The 21,155-nt window shown below is 51.4% G+C and overlaps 1 protein-coding gene across 1 annotated transcript in view; it reads left to right on the forward strand.

Annotated features, from left to right (window-relative positions):
- LTBP2 (latent transforming growth factor beta binding protein 2) overlaps positions 1-21,155 on the forward strand; it is a 114,555-nt gene that overhangs the window by 53,056 nt on the left and 40,344 nt on the right. The window contains exons 4-8 of the mRNA XM_050798074.1: positions 4,023-4,213; positions 6,669-6,839; positions 7,327-7,533; positions 8,688-8,974; positions 10,074-10,176. Of these exons, the coding sequence (XP_050654031.1) occupies positions 4,023-4,213; positions 6,669-6,839; positions 7,327-7,533; positions 8,688-8,974; positions 10,074-10,176 (959 nt within the window). The remainder of the gene's footprint in view (positions 1-4,022; positions 4,214-6,668; positions 6,840-7,326; positions 7,534-8,687; positions 8,975-10,073; positions 10,177-21,155) is intronic.

Here is a 21,155-nt window from a genome sequence, read left to right on the forward strand (position 1 = left end):
AGTGGGGCTTACAAACTCCGCAGCTCACAGTCTCCACTCCATCCTAGCTGCCTGTGCCCTTCTACGTGGCGATGGCAGTGACAACCGGCTGGAGACCACCAGGGAGCCAGAGCTGAGCCAAGAACCTGCAGCCCTCCACACAGTGACAGCCTCTCTCGCTTCTCACCTCTGAGGATTAGGCTGGGACTTATAAAGGGAGATATCAACCTCCTTATATGGATGCTTTAGGAATAAGAGGCAGGACCTATAAAAAAAAAACAAAAAAACCAAAAAAAAAAAAAACTGGGAGCATCCTCCTTTACTCCACTATGAGCCTCACAGAATGCAGGACTTTTTGATTTCTGTCATTTAACCCCCAATCCCCATTAACAGCAGTAGGTGACAATGAATTGGGCTCACAGGACTCCGGTTGTTAAAAATGTGTTGACACCAGGTTAGACACTTGGCCCTGTTTATCTATAAGGACACTTGGACAGCAATCACATTTTTTTCTGGAGTCTATTTCCCTTAAAGAAGAATTTTAAGTGGTGCAGTCACATTTTCTTATTTGCTTGGGGAGATGTGTTTAGTCCAAACTGTAGCTAACTCCTTTTTTCTTCCTTGTTCCTGCAATTTAAAAATTCTGGCATATGTTCCTACTTTGACCATTCACTTGTATTTGTGAAATAATTGCACAGTCTCACTTCTCTTCATCTTCACACCAACGCTATGAGGTGAGTATTGCTATTCTGTTTCAGTGATGAGGATTCTGAGGCTCAGGGGAGCTCAGTGCTGCTAGGAAGAGGCAGAACTGACATCTGTCTGGCCCAGTCCCAACCCCTCTCCTCTGTACAGCCAGGTCCTGTCTGTGATTAGGGAATGCATGGTTTGTTTATTTGGTTTTCTTCTCTGCAAAACTACCCCACTGGCCCTTACGGGATTTGAACCCTGGGATCTTGGTGCCATGAGCTATGAGCACCAATTAGAGAAAAAAACTGACAGCAGCAATAACATAACAATGATAACAAACCACCAAGAAAGAACACTTGGAGTGTCCATCCTGACCAGACTGGAGAGCTCTTTGTCAGGGTCAAGTTCAGAAAAGTGGCAGTGGTCTGGGTAGAACATGAGCTACTCTTTTCACCTCTCTGGGATGCTCTGTGGCACTGCCACTAACCTGAGCATGGCACCAGCCTGGTACCCAGGACAAGGCTCCCAGTGAGCCAGCAGCTCAGCCGCCTCTCTCTCCCCGGTGCTTTCTTGGAAGCCCTTGGAGGGAGTTTGCTTTCTTTTTTGTTTTTTGTTTTTTCTTTTTTTTTTTTTTTTTTTTTTTTTTTTTTTGAGATTGAGTCTCACTCTATCGCCCAGGCTGGAGTACAGTGGGGTGATCTTGGCTCACTGCAACCTCCACCTCCCGGGTTCAAGCGATTCTCGTGCCTCGGCCTCCCCAGTAGCTGGGACTACAGGCATGTGCCACCAAGCCCGGCTAATCTTTATATTTTTTGATGGGGTTTCTCTCTGTTGGTCAGGCCGGTCTCAAACTCCTGACCTCAGGTAATCCACCTGTCTCAGCCTCCCAAAGTGCTGGGATTATAGGTGTGAACCACTGCGCCAGGCCAGTCCTAGTTTGCCTTCTGCCAGGAAAGCATAAGGAGTTTGCTCATGGCCTGGGCACCGAGGGCTGACAGAACTGGGGTGGAGATGGGGGAGGGAGAGAATCCCAGGGCCTTATCCCACTTGGGCAAGGAAACCAGTGGGGAGGCTTGGCATGGGACCTACTGGGGGAAGGGATGCCCCCGAGGCCTGAGCAGAGGCTTCCAGGCTGAGCTCCCCCTGGAGTCTGGGCTGGTTGTCGGGTGGCACAGGACACAGGCTGTGGATCAGGCCCTGGGTTGGCATCCTGGTGTCCCGATTTAGCTCTTGTATAACCTTGGGCAAGGACTGAGCCTCTCTCAGCTTTGAAGTCTGCAATATACTTACACCCACCACAGTCCAGACACTGTCGTATACACAGTGGTTCATAGACATTGTGACAATGACAGAGTATTTACAACAGAGGCTGCCTTTTAGAACAGGCTGCCCAATAATAAACATCAAGAGAATGTGTCCAAATGTATGAGACAATTCAAGCAGTTAAGATGTCAAAGGATGTGAGCGGAGGATTTTCACAAGTGGTAAATAAATACCTGAAATATTTCAACCTCAAAAATAATTTTTTAAAAGAGGGGGGAGGTGAAAAGAACGTTGAAGTACCACTTTGTGCGTATTCAAAGCTAGCAAAGTATTAAAAATTAATAATATGCTGTGCTGGCAAGGTTGTGCTCTAAGTGGTTCATTTATATATTTGGATGCAACCCTTTCAGAAAGCAATACACCACTGTGTGCCTACAGACATAAATGTTTGTAACCTTTGATACAGTCATTCTAGCCCCAGGAATTCATCCTAAAGTTTTTGTTTTGTTTTGTTTTGCTTTTTCGAGACAGAGTCTCACTCTGTTGCCCAGGCTGGAGTGCGGTGGCACGATCTTGGCTCACTGCATCCTCCACTTCCTAGGTTCAAACGATTCTTAGCCTCAGCCTCCCAAGTACCTGGGACTGCAGGCATGCACTACCACACCCAGCTAATTTTTGTATTTTTAGTAGAGATGGTGTTTCACCGTGTTGACCAGGCTGATCTCGAACTCCTGGCCTCAAGTGATCCACCTGCCTCGACCTCCCGAAGTGCTGGGATTACAGGCGTGAGCCACCATGCCCAGCCTCATCCTAAAGTTTTAATCCTTCAAAATGTTTCCTATAACATTTTTTCAAACATACAAAATAGAACAGTACAACAAATCCCCCTGTACTAAAGGAATATTTTAACAGAAGACAAAGTCATATAGGTAAGGATGTACATATTTAAAACTTAAAAACAGGCCAGGTGCAGTGGCTCACGCCTGTAATCCCAACACTTTGGGAGGCCAAGGTGGGTGGATCACCTGAGGCCAGGAGTTCGAGATGAGCCTGGCCAACATGGCAAAACCTTGTCTCTACTAAAAATACAAAAAATTAACCGGGAGTGGTGGCGGGCTCCTGTAATCCCAGCTACTGGCGAGGCTGAGGCAGGAGAATTGCTTGAACCCAGGAGGCAGAGGCTGCAGTGAGCTGAGATCGCGCCATTGCACTCTAGCCTGGGCAACGAGAGCAAAACTCGGTCTCAAAAACAAAAACAAACAAACAAAAAACTTCTTAAAAAATCTAAATATGCAACAGGTAAATGTCTGAATAAGTTGTGATTCATCTTTAGCTGGACTATCATGTAGCGATGAACGTGACAAATATGACAAATTGAATTGTGTAAACTGTGATCTAATGTTAAGTGAAAAACGGAATTTAAAATTGTATCTCTAGGTTATGACAATAGTGTAAAATCATATATGTGAGCGAAGGTTGAAAGAAAATATGCAAAAGTATTTGCTGGGTCAGGATGGGAGATGATGAATTCGTGTTTTTCTCTTTGAATATTGTTGTTATATTATTCTTACAATAAAAATAAATGAGAGGGAGATTCTAGGCTCTGCTCTGAATCAATCTGTGAAGGTGTGTTTGTTGGGCACCTCTTCTACAGGTAATTCATATTAAGGGATATATTAAGAAGTGGTAGGGAGTATGTACAGGACTTGGTTTCAGGGCAGGGGCTGGTCCGTAGTGGGTTCTCAAAGACCCCCGGAATGTCAGAGCTCCATGAGGACATCTAACACCCCCATTTTGCAGTTAAGGGTCCTGGGGCCCAGAGGGGCTGAGTGATTTGCCTGGAATAACCCACCAAAAGCCTGGTGATTCCACATAGGGGTTGGTATTTCTACAAAACTAGCCGGCAGGCCTTTGGATCAGTCCTTCTGCCTCGGGGCACGTTCATGTCCGGGAGTCAGCCATACATGGGTGAGAAGGCAGCCAGAGAGCATTGTTCTTGTGCAAAGGCAGGGAGTGGGTGGCTGGATGAGGAGTGGCACAGACACACTGTTCCCAGGGTGCAAACCCCCATGCCGCGGTTGTCTCCACAGGACCCTGAGTGACCTCAGCCAGACCCACCCTTCCCAGCAGCACGTGGGGTTGTCCCGCACCGTCCGACTTCACCCGACTGCCACGGTCAGTAGCCAGCTCTCTTCCAACGCCCTGCCCCCGGGACCAGGCCTTGAGCAGAGAGATGGCACCCAGCAGGCGGTACCTCTGGAGCACCCCTCATCCCCCTGGGGTAAGGATGCCCTGTCTTGGGTCCTAGAAGAGCAGGGCCTCTAGAACTCTCTTCTCCCACCTCAGCTTTCCCCCTCTGCTCTCACAGAGGGGCTGAGTTGTCACCTTGTCCTCATTCTTTCAGCCAACCAACAAACGCTTCTTCATCTCCTGCTTTGTGCCGAGCTCCAGGGGTCCCAAACCAGTGGACCTGGACTTCACCCCTGTTGCAACCCTTAGACCTAGACTGCTCTATTTCTGCCCAATCTATCATCCCCTCCTGCCTTTGCTTCCCTCGTATCCCACTGTGATCCTCAACTCCCTGGTCCCTGTCCTTCCACCTCATCCCTCCTGCAAACCCCAACCCTCCTGGATCAACCCAACCAGTTGTTTCCTCAGCACCTACAGCTGCGCCTCTGCTTCCCACAGGAGGAAACAGAATCTCTGTGGATTCACGCCATGGCACACTCTTATTGTTGCCTGACGACCCCTCCCTGTGTGCCTGGACATTTTCTCCCTCCATTTCTCAGAGCAGCTACTCCAGGCTTCCCCTCCCCTCCCCTCCTTTCCCAGGGCCCCATCTGTCAGCCCACGGACATGCCCCCACCTCCCAGAGAGCTCCTCAACTTCCTGCCCGTCACACACACCACTCCCGTGTCTACATCTGTGCCTGAGCTCACCTCCTTCCTTTATTTCCATTTTAAAAATCGAAGTGGAATTCACATAACATAAAATTAACCATTTTAAAGGCTACACTTTAGTGGCTTTTAGTATATTTATAATTGTGTGCAACCATCACCACTATTTCATTCCACAACATTTTTATTACTCCAAATAGAAACCTTGTACCCATTAAGCAGCAGTCGCTCTTTATCTCCCCTCCTGTCCCTGGCAACCACTCACCTACTTCCCGTCTCTATAGATTTGCATACTCTCGACATTTCACATGAATGGAGTCATACAATGTGCCATGTTTTGTGTCTGGCTTCTTTCACTTAGCATTACATTTTCTTTTCTTTTCTTTTTCTTTTTTAAGAGACAGAGTCTTGCTCTGTTGCCCAGTCTCGAGTGTGGTGACATGATCACAACTCACTATAAGCTGGAACTCCTGAGCTCAAGTGATCCTCCCACCTCAGCCTCCAGAGTAGCTGGGATTACAGGCATGCACCGCCATGCCTGGGTAATTTTTAAATGTTTTGTAGAGATGGGGTCTTGCCATGTTGCCCAGGCTGGTCTCGAACTCCTGGCCTCAAGTGATCCTCCTGCCTCGGCTTCCCAAAGTACTGGGATTGCAGGCGTGAGTTCCCGTGCCTGGCTTAGCATAACGTTTCTGAGGTTTATCCATGTGGCAGCGTGTATCAGTGCTTCATTCCTTTTCATGGTTGATGATTCCTTTCATGCCATCTTGAGAGGGAGGTGTCCCTCTTATCTAAGGCACACTCTGGCACCCTTTCTCATTTCCTCTGGAATGCTGACATCACTTGTCCCCCGACTTCTGTATCTTCACCCTGTCCCTCCCTCTCAGCCCTTTCCCCTCAGCATGTACAATTGCTTACAGCTCTCTCATTCACACACACACACACACACACACACACACACACACACACATTTGTTTCTCCGCTTCCTTCCTATCTCTTCCCTTCACAGTCAAGCTTCTCAAACCCATGATCAACACATATTTTTTCAACTTCCTCCCCTCCCATTTCTCCCTCAACCTTCTGCCTCTGGCTTCTGTTCCCAGGCTGCCCATACTGAATTAATACCCCAATTCCATTGCCACCGCTCTTGGTAAATGAAGCAACCTCAGCTTGCACTGCTGCCATGACTTCCCCAGTGCTCGCCCCGCCTCTGGAGCCCCCTGCACATCACAGCCAGCATGATGTCTTGCTTAAAAGTCTTCTGTGGCTTCCCCCACCACCCACCAAATAAAGTGCCTGATCCTTGTTCTGGTAATCAGGTCCCCTCCAAAACCTGACTCTAATCCTTTCAGGCTTCATCTTCTTCTCTTCTCTTAGAAAACTCTCCTTTCTGGCAAGCCTGAGCCGCATTCTGTTCCCTGCCCTTGGGTTCAAAGCCCAGCTGCATCACTTGCTAGCTGCGTCACCTGGGCACCCAAACTTCTCTGGGCCTCAGTTTTCTTAGCTGTAAAATGGACATAGTAGGTTGGATGTATGAAAAATACCAACACTCAGCCATTAGGAACCTACAAAAATGGCAATTTCTAATAGTTCAACCTAACATACTACCCACTCAAGAGGGTTGATGTGCGTGAAGTGTGAGCTTGGTGGCTGGCACATCTGCGAGCTTCTCAAAGGTATCACCCTGCCCCTACGATGGGACCCTGCATCCAGTAGGTACTCAGCAAATGCCCCTGAGATGAATGCAGCCCTAGTCCCATGGGGCTTTCTAACCAGACTCTGGAGGTCACAGCTGTGCCTCTCAGCCCTGCCCCCTGGACCCAAGCCCTCTCTCTGCAGGGCTGAACCTCACGGAGAAAATCAAGAAGATCAAGATCGTCTTCACTCCCACCATCTGCAAGCAGACCTGTGCCCGTGGACACTGTGCCAACAGCTGTGAGAGGGGCGACACCACCACCCTGTACAGCCAGGGCGGCCATGGGCACGATCCCAAGTCTGGCTTCCGCATCTGTGAGTCCCTTTCCCGTTCAGATGGTTCCTAGCTGGCCCCGGAGGGTGAATAGCCAGAGAGCCAGGTCTGCCTTGGACGGGAGCCCGCTGCTCCCAAACTGTGGCTCCACAAGTGTCCCAAATCACATGGGGAGCTGAGTCCTCACTTGGCAGCCTAGCTGTGTGACTCTAGGAGTCACATAACCTCTCTGAGTCCAAGTTTCCTCAACAGAGAAGAGACAGTTCATGATAATGCCACCTCCCAGGTTATTGTGGGGTACAGGGAAAGGCCTAAACGGGCTTTTTAGGAAGGCAGGGACTGGTTATTATCCACCCTTCTTCACTCTACATGAATGCAGTGGAAAGTCCCTACATTTCAGGGGGCTCCAGGCTACAGGAGCCATCTAGGGTCAGGGTTCTGCCGCCCGTTTCTCTGTGGTAGTCACCAGCCACAGAACAGGTGCTACTGTTCTTCCACCGCTGCTTACCTTGACGGTTGATGTTGCAGATTTCTGCCAGATCCCCTGCCTGAACGGAGGCCGCTGCATCGGCAGGGACGAGTGCTGGTGCCCCGCCAACTCCACCGGGAAGTTCTGCCACCTGCCTATCCCGCAGCCGGACAGGGAGCCTCCAGGGAGGGGGTCCCGCTCCAGAGCCCTGCTGGAAGCCCCCCTGAGGCAGTCCACTTTCACACTGCCACTCTCTAACCAGCTGGGTGAGTGCCAGCACAGCTGGGCCTGCGGGACCCTGGGAGGAGTACCAGTTGGGTGGAGGCTGTCACCATTGCTGTGACAGGGACAGGGAAGCTGCCTATAGTCCTTCCTTTTTTTTTTTTTTTTTTTTTTTTTTTTTGAGACGGAGTCTCGCTCTGTCGCCCAGGCTGGAGTGCAGTGGCCAGATCTCAGCTCACTGCAAGCTCCGCCTCCCGGGTTCACACCATTCTCCTGCCTCAGCCTCCCGAGTAGCTGGGACTACAGGCGCCTGCCACCTCGCCCGGCTAGTTTTTTGTATTTTTTAGTAGAGACAGGGTTTCACCGTGTTAGCCAGGATGGTCTTGATCTCCTGACCTCATGATCTGCCCGTCTCGGCCTCCCAAAGTGCTGGGATTACAGGCTTGAGCCACTGCGCCCGGCCTAGTCCTTCCTTTACCATCAAACCTCCCTCTTTCTCCTGGCCCTCAGTGCTGAGTTTCATTCCCTCAACTTCTCGGCCCCCTCCCATCGGAATTCATCCACTTGTTTTTGCCCTTTCCCTGTGTTGGGTACCTTGGGGAAGACAAAACAGTATAAGGGCAGGGTGCTGCCCTCAAGGAACCCATGGACCTGGGTAATAGAGGGAGAATGGATGGGAAATAGAATATCAGCATAAAACATTTCATTTTCCCTGCCTTCCATTATTAGGTACCAAAAAAATGCAGAATGCTTTAGGGGATCAGGGGATGGAGAGGCGCCTAAGCCCAGAGTGCTCTGGCACAGCTGCATGGAGGGGATGGACTGCAGTTAGGCCTGAAACAATGGGTAGCATCTGGTTAAGCAGAGGGACTGGCATGAGCAAAGGCACGGAGGTGGGGCCATGCAGGAGCCAGGGGGCTGGAGCTCCAGGGTTGGCCAGGGTCATGGGGGAGGTGGAATCAGGAAGGTAGCTTAGAACATGATAATGAGGCTCCTTCAGTGACAGAGTTTGCACTTCATCCCGTCCCAAGGGATCATTCTGGGATTCTAACTTGGGAGCAAGGAAATGGAAGGAGAGTTTTAGGGTGACACATAGCCAGTGGCCTGCCTGGCCCAGGGGTGGTGGATACCCTTCAGAGGGTTGAAAATGAGGGTGGGGCCCTGCTTCCCTGGCTCTGACCCCAGCCCCTGTGCCCAGCCTCCGTGAACCCCTCCTTGGTGAAGGTGCACATTCACCACCCGCCCGAGGCCTCAGTGCAGATCCACCAGGTGGCCCGGGTGCGGGGCGGGGTGGAGGAGGCCCTAGAGGAGAACAGCGTGGAGACCAGACCCCCGCCCTGGCTGCCTGCCAGCCCTGGCCACAGCCTCTGGGACAGCAACAACATCCCGGCTCAGTCTGGAGAGCCCCCTCGGCCACTGCCCCCAGCAGCACCCAGGCCTCGAGGACTGCTGGGCCGGTGTTACCTGAACACTGTGAACGGACAGGTGAGAACACAGCTCTAGCCTCAGCCCTGGATGCTTCCAGGACAGCAATTGTCCCCAGTCTGCCCTTCTCCTCCTCTCTGTCCTCTTTGTTCTTATGGAATGTGAGTGTCTGCAGAGTCTCCCATTTCCCAGATGGGAAAACCCAAGGCATGAAATTGCCCATGTATGGAGAGGCTGGGCCTCCTTCCTGGACTCTAGTTGGTGCTTGTCAATACCAGGCACACAGAAGAGGACCCAAGGAAGTTCCCCTCTGGAGGAGCTGTCACCAGCATCCTCAGGTGAAGGCAGCCTCGAGTTGCTGATCCTATGACCCCTGGCGCATGGACCACTAGGGCTGTTAGCATCTGGCCAGGAGTTTTGTATCTAGTTGAGGCTACAGTTGGGGTCACAGAGGTGTGGAATTAACAAATGGAGGTTAACCCAAAAACCCTGGTGGTACAAAGATGAGAGATACCCTATTGCCCCCTGGGGCCATCCTCAGCTCATAATGGGAAATCAGGGAAGCTTTTCTGACGCCAGGCACCCAAGAATAGGGGTTAGACCAGGCCCAGTATGGTTTTTCTTGGGGTTGCCAGGAAACTGCTTAGTTTCCAGAAACTAAGGTATTTCCAGAAACCCCATTTGAGGTTAGGGAACTGGAGGAAGTGGGACAGCCAAGGGGTAAACACCCTGAATTTCCAGATAGTCCCTGGCCTCTCAGCTTGGGGTATTCCTGAACCTGGGGCAGTGCTCACAAGGAAGGCCCACACTGTGGGGGACCCTGCGGCTCCCTGGAGGTAGGCAGAGGAAGCTCTTCCTTTAGGACCCTTTGTCTGTGGCTAGGGCCATGGAGGGTGGTGGTTTGCAGCCCCGCACAGGGCGGATGTTGTGTCTGCGGTGTCCCATCCACACACAAGGTTAGGGGCTCGGAGAGTGCACAGCAGGTTTCTCTGCTGCCTTCTGGGATATGGCTGACTTGTTTCTCCCCTTCTTTGGCTGGGGACCTCCTCTGGCAGAATGTGGGGAGTGAGCTCTGTGTCCTAGGCTTTCCCGGGACATCTCTGTGCACAGCCTGGGAGGGAAGAGGGGTGGTCACAGGTGTCCATGACCTCTCTTCCAGTGTGCCAACCCTCTGCTGGAGCTGACCACCCAAGAGGACTGCTGTGGCAGTGTGGGAGCCTTCTGGGGGGTGACTTTGTGTGCCCCGTGCCCACCCAGACCCGGTGAGTGCTGGAGTCCAAGGTTAAGAGTGGCGGGGGAAGCCCTCCCCGTGCCTGCCCTCTCCTGCCAGGGTTTCCCCTCCAGGGTGTCAGAGGCCAGGCAGGTAGAACAGGCTGGTAAACTGCAGACTTCCCAGACCTGCTTTGAAGGTGTTTCTGGCCAGCACTGAGGCTCCTGGCAGCCCTCTGCTGGTGCAGTCTGGCCTGCCTGCTCCATTTGGTTGCCTGCAAGGGCCTGCCCCCTCTTGCAGAGATTCTTGATCAGATTTTAGGGATTTTATTCAGTGCTCCCCTGTACACCCCTGTCTAGATGCCAGGGGTCCAGGGGTCTTGATTTGATTCAGTGTTTTCTTTATTCTCTCACTGGTGGGGCTCCCAGGCCTCCTCTTCTATCTCCTTACCTCCTGTTCCAGCCTCCCTGACTTTTAATTAGGGTTGAATGTCTGTCCTAGATGTCCTCATCCTTGGGGTATGGGAACCCTAATTCCTTGCCTTCTTTTGGAGGATAGGAAAAACCTAACATGTGTTCATTCATTCATTCAGCAAATACTCACTGGGTGTCTTGTATGTGCCAAGGACCGTGATTTCAGGAGTGAGCAAGATGCCTGTTCACGATGCTCTCCCCAGTCTTAGTTGCACAGTTGGGAGGTGGGTGACCAGATGCCTGTCCCTGAGTGTGGCTTCTGCCCACTTGGTCTGTCTTCTCCCTTCAGGCCTCCTTCCTGGGCCTGGGCGTGAGCCTGGTGTGTATTTCCTTTGCCTGTCAGCAGTCAGCTTGGTCAATCAGCTTTGTCAGGAGTCTGGACAGGAGCCCAAAGGTGGGAGGGGCAGGGCCGTTCCTCACATCAGACTCAGCTGTGGAGCAGTGACTATATTTTCCAAACTTAAAATAAGTGTAGACGGTTTTACAATGTGATAGAATTTTTGGCAAAGTAGCAAAAGGTAGTATTTAGCTCCCAGGCTTAAACGTCTAACACATACTAGGTACCAGTCCCAGCTCCTCCTGATCACCTCTCTCTGCGTCAGTCTCCTGATCTGTAAAATGGAGAGAGTAATAGTGCCAGCCTCATGGGCTGCTGTAGAGATTAAATGAAATGATGCACCTGCTTAGTATTAGGTCAATAAACCTGGCTGTTATTGTCATTATCATTATTGTTATTAGAAAGTATCCCTCAAGAAAGCGAGAAAGGAATGGACCCACTACCCTACTAGGAAATGTACCTCAAACTGCCCAGGTCTCCCCTGTAGGCCAGAGATGTTTTTGCCACTTTTCTTCTTTCCTTGTTTTCTTTTCTCTTTCCCATCAGGCGTTGATCCCTTGAAACTTCGATATCCCACATTCTAATCAGTTGACAAATATTTACATTGACCAAACCACTATTTGAAAAGGCCATAGTGTGCAGGCCCTGGACAGAGAGTAGAGAAGGTGGTAAAAACTGTGCCTTCCTCTCCAAGCTCACAATTTAGCAGGGAGTCGTAGGTGGCTGGTGGGCATCAGAAATGAAGAGGTTTGAGCAGTGTCTGGTCAAGTGCCGAGGCAGTGGAACCCAGGCCCCTCATAGGTCCAGTAGCACCTTTGTGCAAATTAGAAAAACCTGCCCTTCCATTTGTTCAGGATCATCTTCATAAATATGCCAATCTAGAATGCCAATGATTCCCTTAGAGATGGTGTTTTTGTGCAGCACACAACCTGCACATCTGTAAACTACAGGATGGGGGCCCTACGGGCTAAAGCCAGTGGATCAAGGAAAGCTCAGAGGAGATGACTTCCAGGATGAGATTTGAAGAATAACTAGGGTAGAACAGTTAAAGAGTGGGGAAGAGTTTAATAACCCAAGGAAATTGCATATGCAAGTAAGACCAAGAGAGTTAGCAACATTTTCTGGAGCACAGTGTGTCTCTTGCTGAGCCCTGCTCAGCCCTGGCTCTCCTGTAGAAAGGCAGGCATGTCAGAAGGGTTAGGTGGGGCCAGGGCTCCCATGTCCCTGCTCTGGGCAGGTTCTGGTTCCCAAGAGCTGGCTCATTCAGACAAGTGGGTGGGAGTCTCTCCCCATTTACCCCATCAGCCCTCTGAGGGGCGTGCAGTACCTGCTGCGCTGACCAAGGTGCTGACCTACCCTGGGACCTCCTGACCCAGTAGGGCTGTCCTAGGAGGGAGCTGGCTTTTCTAGGTGGTGGAAACAGTGAGATTTCATCCAAGTGGCAATTCGGGGGCAGACTTAGAAGTTTCCCTTCCTTGTCTCAGGGCTCATGAGCTGTCACACTGTTGCCTCTAGAGTCTGAGAAATAATGAAGGGGAAGAGTGGGCTCAGCTGCCAGCAGCATGGGTATAAAGGAGTGGAGTGGTGCAGCTGAGAAACAGGCTTCCAGAAGGGCCTTCCCCAGAATCCCGCTTCACTGCTGGGATTCTCCTCCCAGCTGAGGTTTGTGCCCTTCACGGAACCTTCCTCTGGGCAAGTCTTCAGGCCTTAAGGTGTGCTTGATTTGGGTACCAAGCATAATCCTGAGCTCTTGAGATGCAGCCCTCTGGGTGGGGTGTCAGCAGTCAGGACCCCACAGGGTCCTTGGGTCAGTACCTCCTCTCTAATTCACTAAGCCAATCTGACAGTGATGTTAGTAGCCACATATCAGGTGACATTAGTGAAAATGAAAATAGAGCCACTCTGGATTCTTCACTTATATGTCACATCTGCCGCTTGTAAGATTGGAGTGGAGAGTGGGAGTACAGGGCCTGCCTGTCCCAAGCTCTGGAGCCCATCAGGGATGCAGAGAGGCAGGCTGTGAGGTCCATGCCAGGGCTGGCTGCTGCCAGTGGAGGATTCTAGGCCTGTTCCCCTCAACCAGGGCTGACAGGCACAGTGACCACATCCCCAGATCTTGAAAGCACTTCTGAGAGTGGGGGAGCCCTCCACTGGAAGGGTGGGGAGCAGGAGAAAAAAGCCAGAGTCTGTACTGAAGTGGCTACCTGCTCGCCCACTTGCTCCACTCCTGGTTCCACCTGTGTGCCAGCCTTGAGAGCTCAGCCCACCTGATGCCCAAGAACCCTGCTCCAAATACAGCCGGTGAGCTCGGTTCAGGCAGGGCTGGAGCCCAGTGGCGGTGGGCATGGGAGCAGAGCTCTGTGGATCAGGTGCATGCAGAACGCCAATTGTACCCCTCCCCCAACACACCCAACGCTCAGCCCTTGCCCTCGCTCCGCCCCATCCCAGACGGTGGCCTCCCCCACTGTGTCCAGCACATCTCAGCATGCTGGGCACCAGGGTACAGACCCTGGAATGTCAAGCATCCCAGCACACTGAGCAAGAAATAACAAAGACCAGGGCAACATAAACATCAAAAACACATGAAAGTGCAGCTGGGCATTGTATAGAGAAGGGGCAAGATGTTGGGGAGCCTTGTTTGTGTTGACAGAGTGCCAGGCACCTCACTTCATGCCTGAGCCTGGGGCTGGGGTGGGCACATTTCTTTAAGTGGGGATGACAAAGAAGCTTCTGTACAAGAAGCAGAGGAAGAAAAGGCAAGCTGTCAGGGCAGGTTTGGGGAAGGTTGGCAAGACAGACAAGACTTCTGGATCCCAGATCATCCCTGGCCCTGGTGGCTTTGCCTCTCTGAGCCCCTATTTCTCCTCTGATAAAATAGGGTTATGCTTCTTTGGGGGAAGCCTTTGTCATCCCCAGTGAGGTGTTCTAGCAAATCAGGTGGCAGTGGGAGTGATAGGGCGAGCAGCCTGGGAGTGGCTTCCCTTCAGTCACATTTTGGCTTTGAGGCTCTGTGCTGGACTGTTGAAGAAGGTCCCACCAGAATGCCACTATTCCTGACATGGAAAAGGACTGCCTTGAAGTCTTAATTACATGGCATAGGTGAATCCCTTTTTTTCCGGAATGCCACAGAACTTGCGTGGAGAGCTGGCCCGGGAGTCAGTCTAGACCAGCCCACAGTTCGCCTCTGCTCCCTTCACTCTGAGTGGTAGAGGTAATGTGTACTCAGCTGAACTCCCAGGACCTAGCCTGAGCCGGGTCTTCCTGACCCCTTGAGATTTATCAAAGGATCCCGACTCATAGGCCTCTTCAATCCTCCTGTCAGAGTCTGGAGAACACACGGCTCTCAAAAGCCACTTTGATTGAGGCCACATTTTTGAGTTTTCATCTGAGAAAGACAGACATCTGGGCTGACTGGAAAGTTGGCCACTGCCCCATCTGGCTTGGCACTGGCTGTGTCAACCCCAAGGCCCCTTTGCTGGGACAGGCAGGGCTGGCACATGGCTCGGGGCCTGCAGTGGTGGGCTCCAGCTGTTTGCCATGAGATCGTCTTGCCATTTGCCTGGGGTGGGTTGAGTTCACCTCTGAACCCAGGGCACCCTGTATCTCCAGGGAGAACAGATTTTCTTGCTCTGCCCTTTCAAGGAACTCTGCACCTTTCTCTCTTAGACCAAGGCTAGCTGCCGGTTCCTGAACTTTCACATTATGCCGAGCCCTTTACCTGTTTTGTCTCACTGAATTTGTACAGCCACCTGCAAGCCCAGGATTTTTAACCCCATGTGATGGATGAGGAAAATAGAGCTCCGAGAAGGCTGAGGAACTTGTCCGAGGTCACACGTCTAGGGCAGGTAGAGCCAGGATTCCAACCACAGTATGTCTGACTCTCAGCTGAGCAAGATCTCCCTAATCATTCTGGGGAGACCTGAGCCTCCCTGAAGCAAACAAAGATCAGGATGCTAGACTGGAATGCTGCAGCCAAGAGGATGCGCATCAAGATCGGGTTTTGTGAGTTCCTTGTGCTATATCCGTCAAGAAGATTCAGGTTGGATAGACAGGCAGGTTATCAACATGTAGCCCCGGCCTGCGTCAAGAGAAATAATTGCCCTAGGGAGAAGGGTGTAGGCTTTCCCCACGCAGTTCTAGAGAGAACTATCCGATGTGTGGTGTTTCTGGTAACCAGAGCTCGACTTGAAACTGATCGCAAGGGACAACTTATTAAAAACTGCAGGTGCCCAGCAATAAACTAAAAGTAGTGGGCTCCAGATCACCGGGAGAATGCCTACCAAGAACAGGTTTTTCAGAGGAGATGACAAAGAAAATTGATTTTTGAGGAAATGGGGGTTTTTAGAAATGTTTGAAAATGTATTTGAAACCCCCAACAGAAAGAAGGCTTTGCTTTGGTCCTGACCCTTGCCCCTGACGAGAGTTATAGGTGTAGCTCTGTGATGCCAGCCCCTGGGGAGGGTGGGTATGTGAGGGTGCTGGGAGCATGAGGGGCAGAGAGCCTTAGGGCAGGCCACAGCAGCAGCACCATTATTATCACCCTCGTCGTCATTCGCAACCATTTATTCAGAGCGCTTGTAAGTGCCAGGCACGGTGCTAAGTGCTTTCTTATTTTCTTGCATCCTAACAATATTTCTAGATGTTGGGTGCTATTATCCCAATTTTACAGAAGAGAAAATTGAGCCTGACACCCCAGGCCTATCTGACTCCAGACACCTGCTTCCAGCCACTCTGTAAGTGGCCCCTCTGCGCCACTTCTTGTACCAGGCACAAGCGTTTACTGAACTAGAGGACCCTGGCTTGGAGAACAGCTGTGCTGGGGTGGGGCTTCTGTTCTCTGGGATTCTGGATGAGATGCCCAGTCCCTTACTCTAAGGAAATGGGATTTTCAGAATTCCAGTTGTCAGCTGAAAAGGCAGTGTCTCTTTGGCTCAGAGATGTTCGAGAGCTTCTTCCAAGGGACTTGAAGCCTGCTGGGAAAGAATTGTGCCTCAGGCTTAAGTGAGCACCCTCCCTACCCAGCAGGGTGGGTGTCACTGACATGTGGCACCTCTAGCCTGGAGAGCGGAGGAAGGGCTGGGGCGGGGGTGGCTAGGTGGCACCTGCCTGAGCCAGGGGTCTGACCAGACTCTTTTTTCGATTTCTCTCTTTGTGGTGACTGGTTCTATCTTGCTCTGAGGAGGCAGTCAGAGGCCATCTTTGGGCAGAATGTCCACAATCACTGGGGGACCCCACTGGTCTTTCACCAAGGAGGGAAATCTGAATAATGGACATTACAAGAATTCCTAAAATGGGGCAAGTATTGTGCTCAGAGTTGTACATGCTTATTTCGTGTTCATAATAACCCCATGAAGAGGGAGTTGTCATCTCCTGTTTACTGATAAGAAAACCCAGGCTCAGAGAGGTTGTGTAACCTGCCCAAATTCACCCAGATAGTGAGGGACAGTGGGCCAGCATGCCAACTTTGAGACTGTGTGGAAGGAAGGAAGGAAGGGAGGAAGGGAGGAAGGGAGGAAGGGAGGAAGGGAGGAAAGGAGGAAGGGGAGCGGAGGGGAGGGGAGGAAGGAAGGAAAGAAAAAGGGAAGGTGGGAAGGCAGGAAGGCAAGGAAAGCAGGAAGGCAGGCAGGCAGGCAGGCAGGAAGGAAAAAGGGAAAGCAGGAAGAAAGGAAGGAAGGAAGGAGGGAAAGAAGGAAGGAAGGAAAGAAGGAAGGAAGGAAGGAAAGAAGGAAGGAAGGAAGGAAAGAAAGAAGGAAGGAAAGAAGGAAGGAAGGAAAGAAGGAAGGCAGGAAGGCAGGAAGGCAGGAAGGCAGGAAGGAAGGAAGGAAGGAAGGAAGGAAGGAAGGAAGGAAGGAAGGAAGGAAGGCAGGCAGGCAGGCTGGCTCTATAGGGATTGTGCCATGCATCTGTGAGGTTCAGTCTGATATTCATTGTTTCAGCAAAGCTAATCCTCACAATGACTCCACAAGCTGAGTTTTTGTCCCCACTTTTTTTTTTTTTGAGATGGAGTCTCGCTCTGTCGCCCAGGCTGGAGTGCAGTGGTGTGATCTCGGCTCGCTGCAAGCTCCGCCTCCCAGGTCCATGACATTCTCCTGCCTCAACCTCCCAAGTAGCTGGGACTACAGGCACCCGCCACCACACCCGGCTAATTTTTTGTATTTTTAGGAGAGACGGAGTTTCACCGTGTTAGCCAGGATGGTCTCGATCTCCTGACCTCGTGATCTGCCCGCCTCAGCCTCCCAAAGTGCTGGGATTACAGACGTGAGCCACTGCACCCAGCCCAGTCCCCACTTCTACGGATGAAAAAATTCAACCAGGCACGGTGGCTCACACCTGCAATCCAGCACTTTGGGAGACCAAGATGGGCAGATCACGAGGTCAGGAGTTTGAGACTGTCCTGGCCAACATGGTGAAACCCTGTCTCTACTGAAAATACAAAAATTAGCTGGGTGTGGCAGCGCATGCCTGTAATCCTGTTTACTTGGGAGGCTGAGGCAGGAGAATTGCTTGAACCCAGGAGGCAGAGGTTGCAGTGAGCCGAGATTGCGCCCCTGCACTCCAGCCTGGCGACAGAGCTAGACTCAGTCTCAAAAAAAATAAAATAAAATAAAACAAACAAACAAACAAAAAAATTCAGTCTGAGAGGTTAAGAAATGTGCCCCAGGTCACATAGCTAGTCATAGTGGAGCCAGGGGTTAGATGTGGGTCTGGCTGCCCCAGTGCCTGCACTCCTTCTACTAGGGGAGTAGAATTTTCTCTCCAGCTTGCCCATCTGAGGTTTGCAAATCAAAGGGCAAGGCGCCAGCCAGCTCACGCATCCCTGAGGCACTGAGCTTGGCCTCACCAGGTGTGCATGTGTCTGTCCCTGGGCAGAGAGGCTGTGTGGTGGGGACCTTTCACATCTCCCTGCTGCAGGCACCTGTCATCGCAGTCTGAGATTGGCACAGCCTGTAAACAGCCCTGTGGCCAGATAAGTCTTCACCTTCTCATCCACAGCTCTACTCATGCAGTCAATGCCAAAACTGTCTTGAGAAATTAGTTTGCCTTTACTGAGGCCTCCCTGGGAGTCCCAGGGGCTGAGGGGGAGAGTTAGGAGGGCAGGGGCAGGCTGCAGCCAGGGACCCCTCTGCTTCTTTCTTCAGTTTGTGAGCAACCGAGACACAGCAGAGGGTGGACAGGGCCGAGGCCAGGGAGTCAGAAGACCATATGTCCCGATGTCCTTACCAAGAAGGTTCCCCACATCCACCCTGCATGCTTCATGGGCATTTGTGATGTGAACCCTTTGGAGTTCAGGTCAGTCTCCACTGACCCTGGGCAGCTGCTTTGGCTCTCGCAAGTCTAAGAGTCCCAAAGGCAAGGACACTGCAGCCCTGCAAGGCCTCCTTGAGGCATTCGTGAAAGTCACAGCTTAGCCACTCTCTCTCTCCAGGTCTCACAGATTCTCTTCTTTCTACTCTCTGACCCCTTACCCCTTGTGATAACCTTGATCTGACTGAGGAGCCACAAGGGGTAGGACGGGTTCTACGCCATTTCCTTTGTCAGTTCTGCCCGACACTTTGGTTATGCACATCGTGGAGCCCTTATCAGGCATCTGATCAGTTCTTCTGACCTCCTTCTGAGTATCCCTACTTTTTTTTTTTTTTTTTTTTTATTCTCTCTCCTGATCCCTCATTTAAAAACAGGGTAGAGGTTTCCTAGGAAGGGTGCTAGGTTTTCTACTGGGCAGGTGCCTCCATTGTGCCCTAGGGTTGTCTGCCTAGGCACCCCTAAGGCTTTTTACGAATCTATTTATTTGGAGGCAGTGGGGAGAATGGTTCAGAATTTCTCCTCTCGAGCTAGACTGCCTGAGTTCATAATCCCAGCTCTGTCCACCAACAGGGCAACCTTTGGTTTGTTTCATAACCTCATCCATTTTATGGATGAACCTCAGTTTGCTCATCCATAAAATGGGAATAATGTTAGTAAGACTCTCCAAGGCCTCTTATGAGCATTAACTAAGTTAATTAGTGTGAAGCCTTTATAATAGGGCCTGGCCCATAGTAAATGCCATTTGAGTGTTTGCTCTTCTTATTTGTTCCTATTTTGACTGAGTGCCCACACAGCTCTAGGTGTCATGCTTGGGACATGGCACTGGAGACATAACAGTGATGAAGAAGACAAGATCCTTGTCCTCACGTAGCTTATACTTTGTGGAAGGATGGAAGAGTGAGCAGGCAGCCACGGCACACCAAGAACTGAGTTTTTCAGCTGAAAAGCTAGTGCTGTGATTTGGGAAGTCTATATGTGTGGGGAGCATGCAAGAGGGACACCTGGTGTGGGTGGCAGGGACAGTGACAGGTGTCACCTGCCTTCACCTGTCACAAAGCTCACTGGCTGCCGAATTCTCACCCTGGGCCACCTGGCCACCTAAACTTCCACTTTCTCCCAAGGAGATTTAACCTGAATTATTCATATGTATGTGTGTGTGTGTGTGTGTGTGTGTGTGTGTGTATGTATATATACACACATACATTGTTATTGTTTTTGTTTTTGTTTTTGTTTTTTTTGAGGCGGAGTCTCGCTCTGCCACCCAGGCTGGGGTGCAGTGGCTGGATCTCAGCTCACTGCAAGCTCCGCCTCCCGGGTTCACGCCATTCTCCTGCCTCAGCCTCCCGAGTAGCTGGGACTACAGGCGCCGCCACCGCGCCCGGCTAGTTTTTTTGTATTTTTTTAGTAGAGACGGGGTTTCACCGTGTTAGTCAGGATGGTCTCGATCTCCTGACCTCGTGATCCACCCATCTCGGCCTCCCAAAGTGCTGGGATTACAGGCTTGAGCCACCGCGCCCGGCCTTTGTTTTTTTTTTTTTTTTGTGAGACAGAGTCTCACTCTGTCACCCAGGCTGGAGTGCAATGGCACAATCTCTGCTCACTGCAAGCTCCACCTCCCGGGTTTACGCCATTATCCTGCCTCAGCCTCCCAAGTAGCTGGGACTACAGGCACCTGCCACCACGCCCGGCTAATTTTTTGTATTTTTAGTAGAGACAGGGTTTCACCGTGTTAGCCAGGATGGTCTTAATCTCCTGACCTCATGATCATCCCGCCTCAGCCTCCCAAAGTGCTGGGATTACAGGCATGAGCCACCACGCCCGGCCTTATTTATTTATTTTTAAGACATAGTCTCACTCTGTTGCTCAGCATGGAGTACAGAGGCATGATCTTGACTCACGGCAACCTCTACCTCCCAGGCTCAAAGAATTCTCCCACCTCAACCTCCTGAGTAGCAAGCACCACAGGCTCATGCCACCACGCCCGCTGACTTTTTGTATTTTTGGTAGAGACAGGGTTTTGCCATGTTGCCCAGGCTGGTCTTGAGTTCCAGAGCTCAGGTGATTCACTTGCCTCAGCCTCTGAAAGTGCCAGGATTACAGGCATGAGCCACCGTGCCTGGCCTTAAACTGATCTTTCAGATTCCATGCTGTACTTGGTCTTACAGAAGCTAGGAACTAGCCCCTTATAGACTGCCTCTGGGAGGTGCGAGGAGGGGTGCTGAGGGCCCTGGTTTCAGGGTGGAGGTTGTTGGCAAAAATGGGAGTTTCCCCAGAGACAGTGGCTTGGCATTTATTTCCCTCTAGAAGCCCGCCTTCACGAAGAATTGCCCACGACACACACTCCCTTCAGGCCAGCGGCAGGGGGGCAGGTTCCCCACATTAAGGAGGAGACCACTTTATATAAAAAGCACATACATGGGCCGGGCGCGGTGGCTCAAGCCTGTAATCCCAGCACTTTGGGAGGCCGAGACGGGCGGATCACAAGGTCAGGAGATCGAGACCATCCTGGCTAACACGGCGAAACCCCGTCTCTACTAAAAACACAAAAAAATTAGCCGGGCGAGGTGGCGGCGCCTGTGGTCCCAGCTACTCGGGAGGCTGAGGCAGGAGAATGGCGTGAACCCGGGAGGCGGAGCTTGCAGTGAGCTGAGATCTGGCCACTGCACTCCAGCCTGGGCGACAGAGCGAGACTCCGTCTCAAAAAAAAAAAAAAAAAAAAAAAAAAATCCAGACTAATGGGTGGACCCAGCTCCTCTCAGCTTCACCCATTCCTTGGGTTCTCACAGTTTTCCACAGGTGCCAGCAGCTGTTTCCACTCTTGCTTCCTGCTCTAATCCAAGCTCTCTGCTGCTCCCCTTCTGATCACTAAAGAAGCAGGGGCCTCTGCTTCCTCCCTCTCCCGCTCCCTCTCCCTCT

Source organism: Macaca thibetana, chromosome 7, assembly GCF_024542745.1.
Source record: "Macaca thibetana thibetana isolate TM-01 chromosome 7, ASM2454274v1, whole genome shotgun sequence".
Lineage (NCBI taxonomy): Eukaryota > Metazoa > Chordata > Mammalia > Primates > Cercopithecidae > Macaca > Macaca thibetana.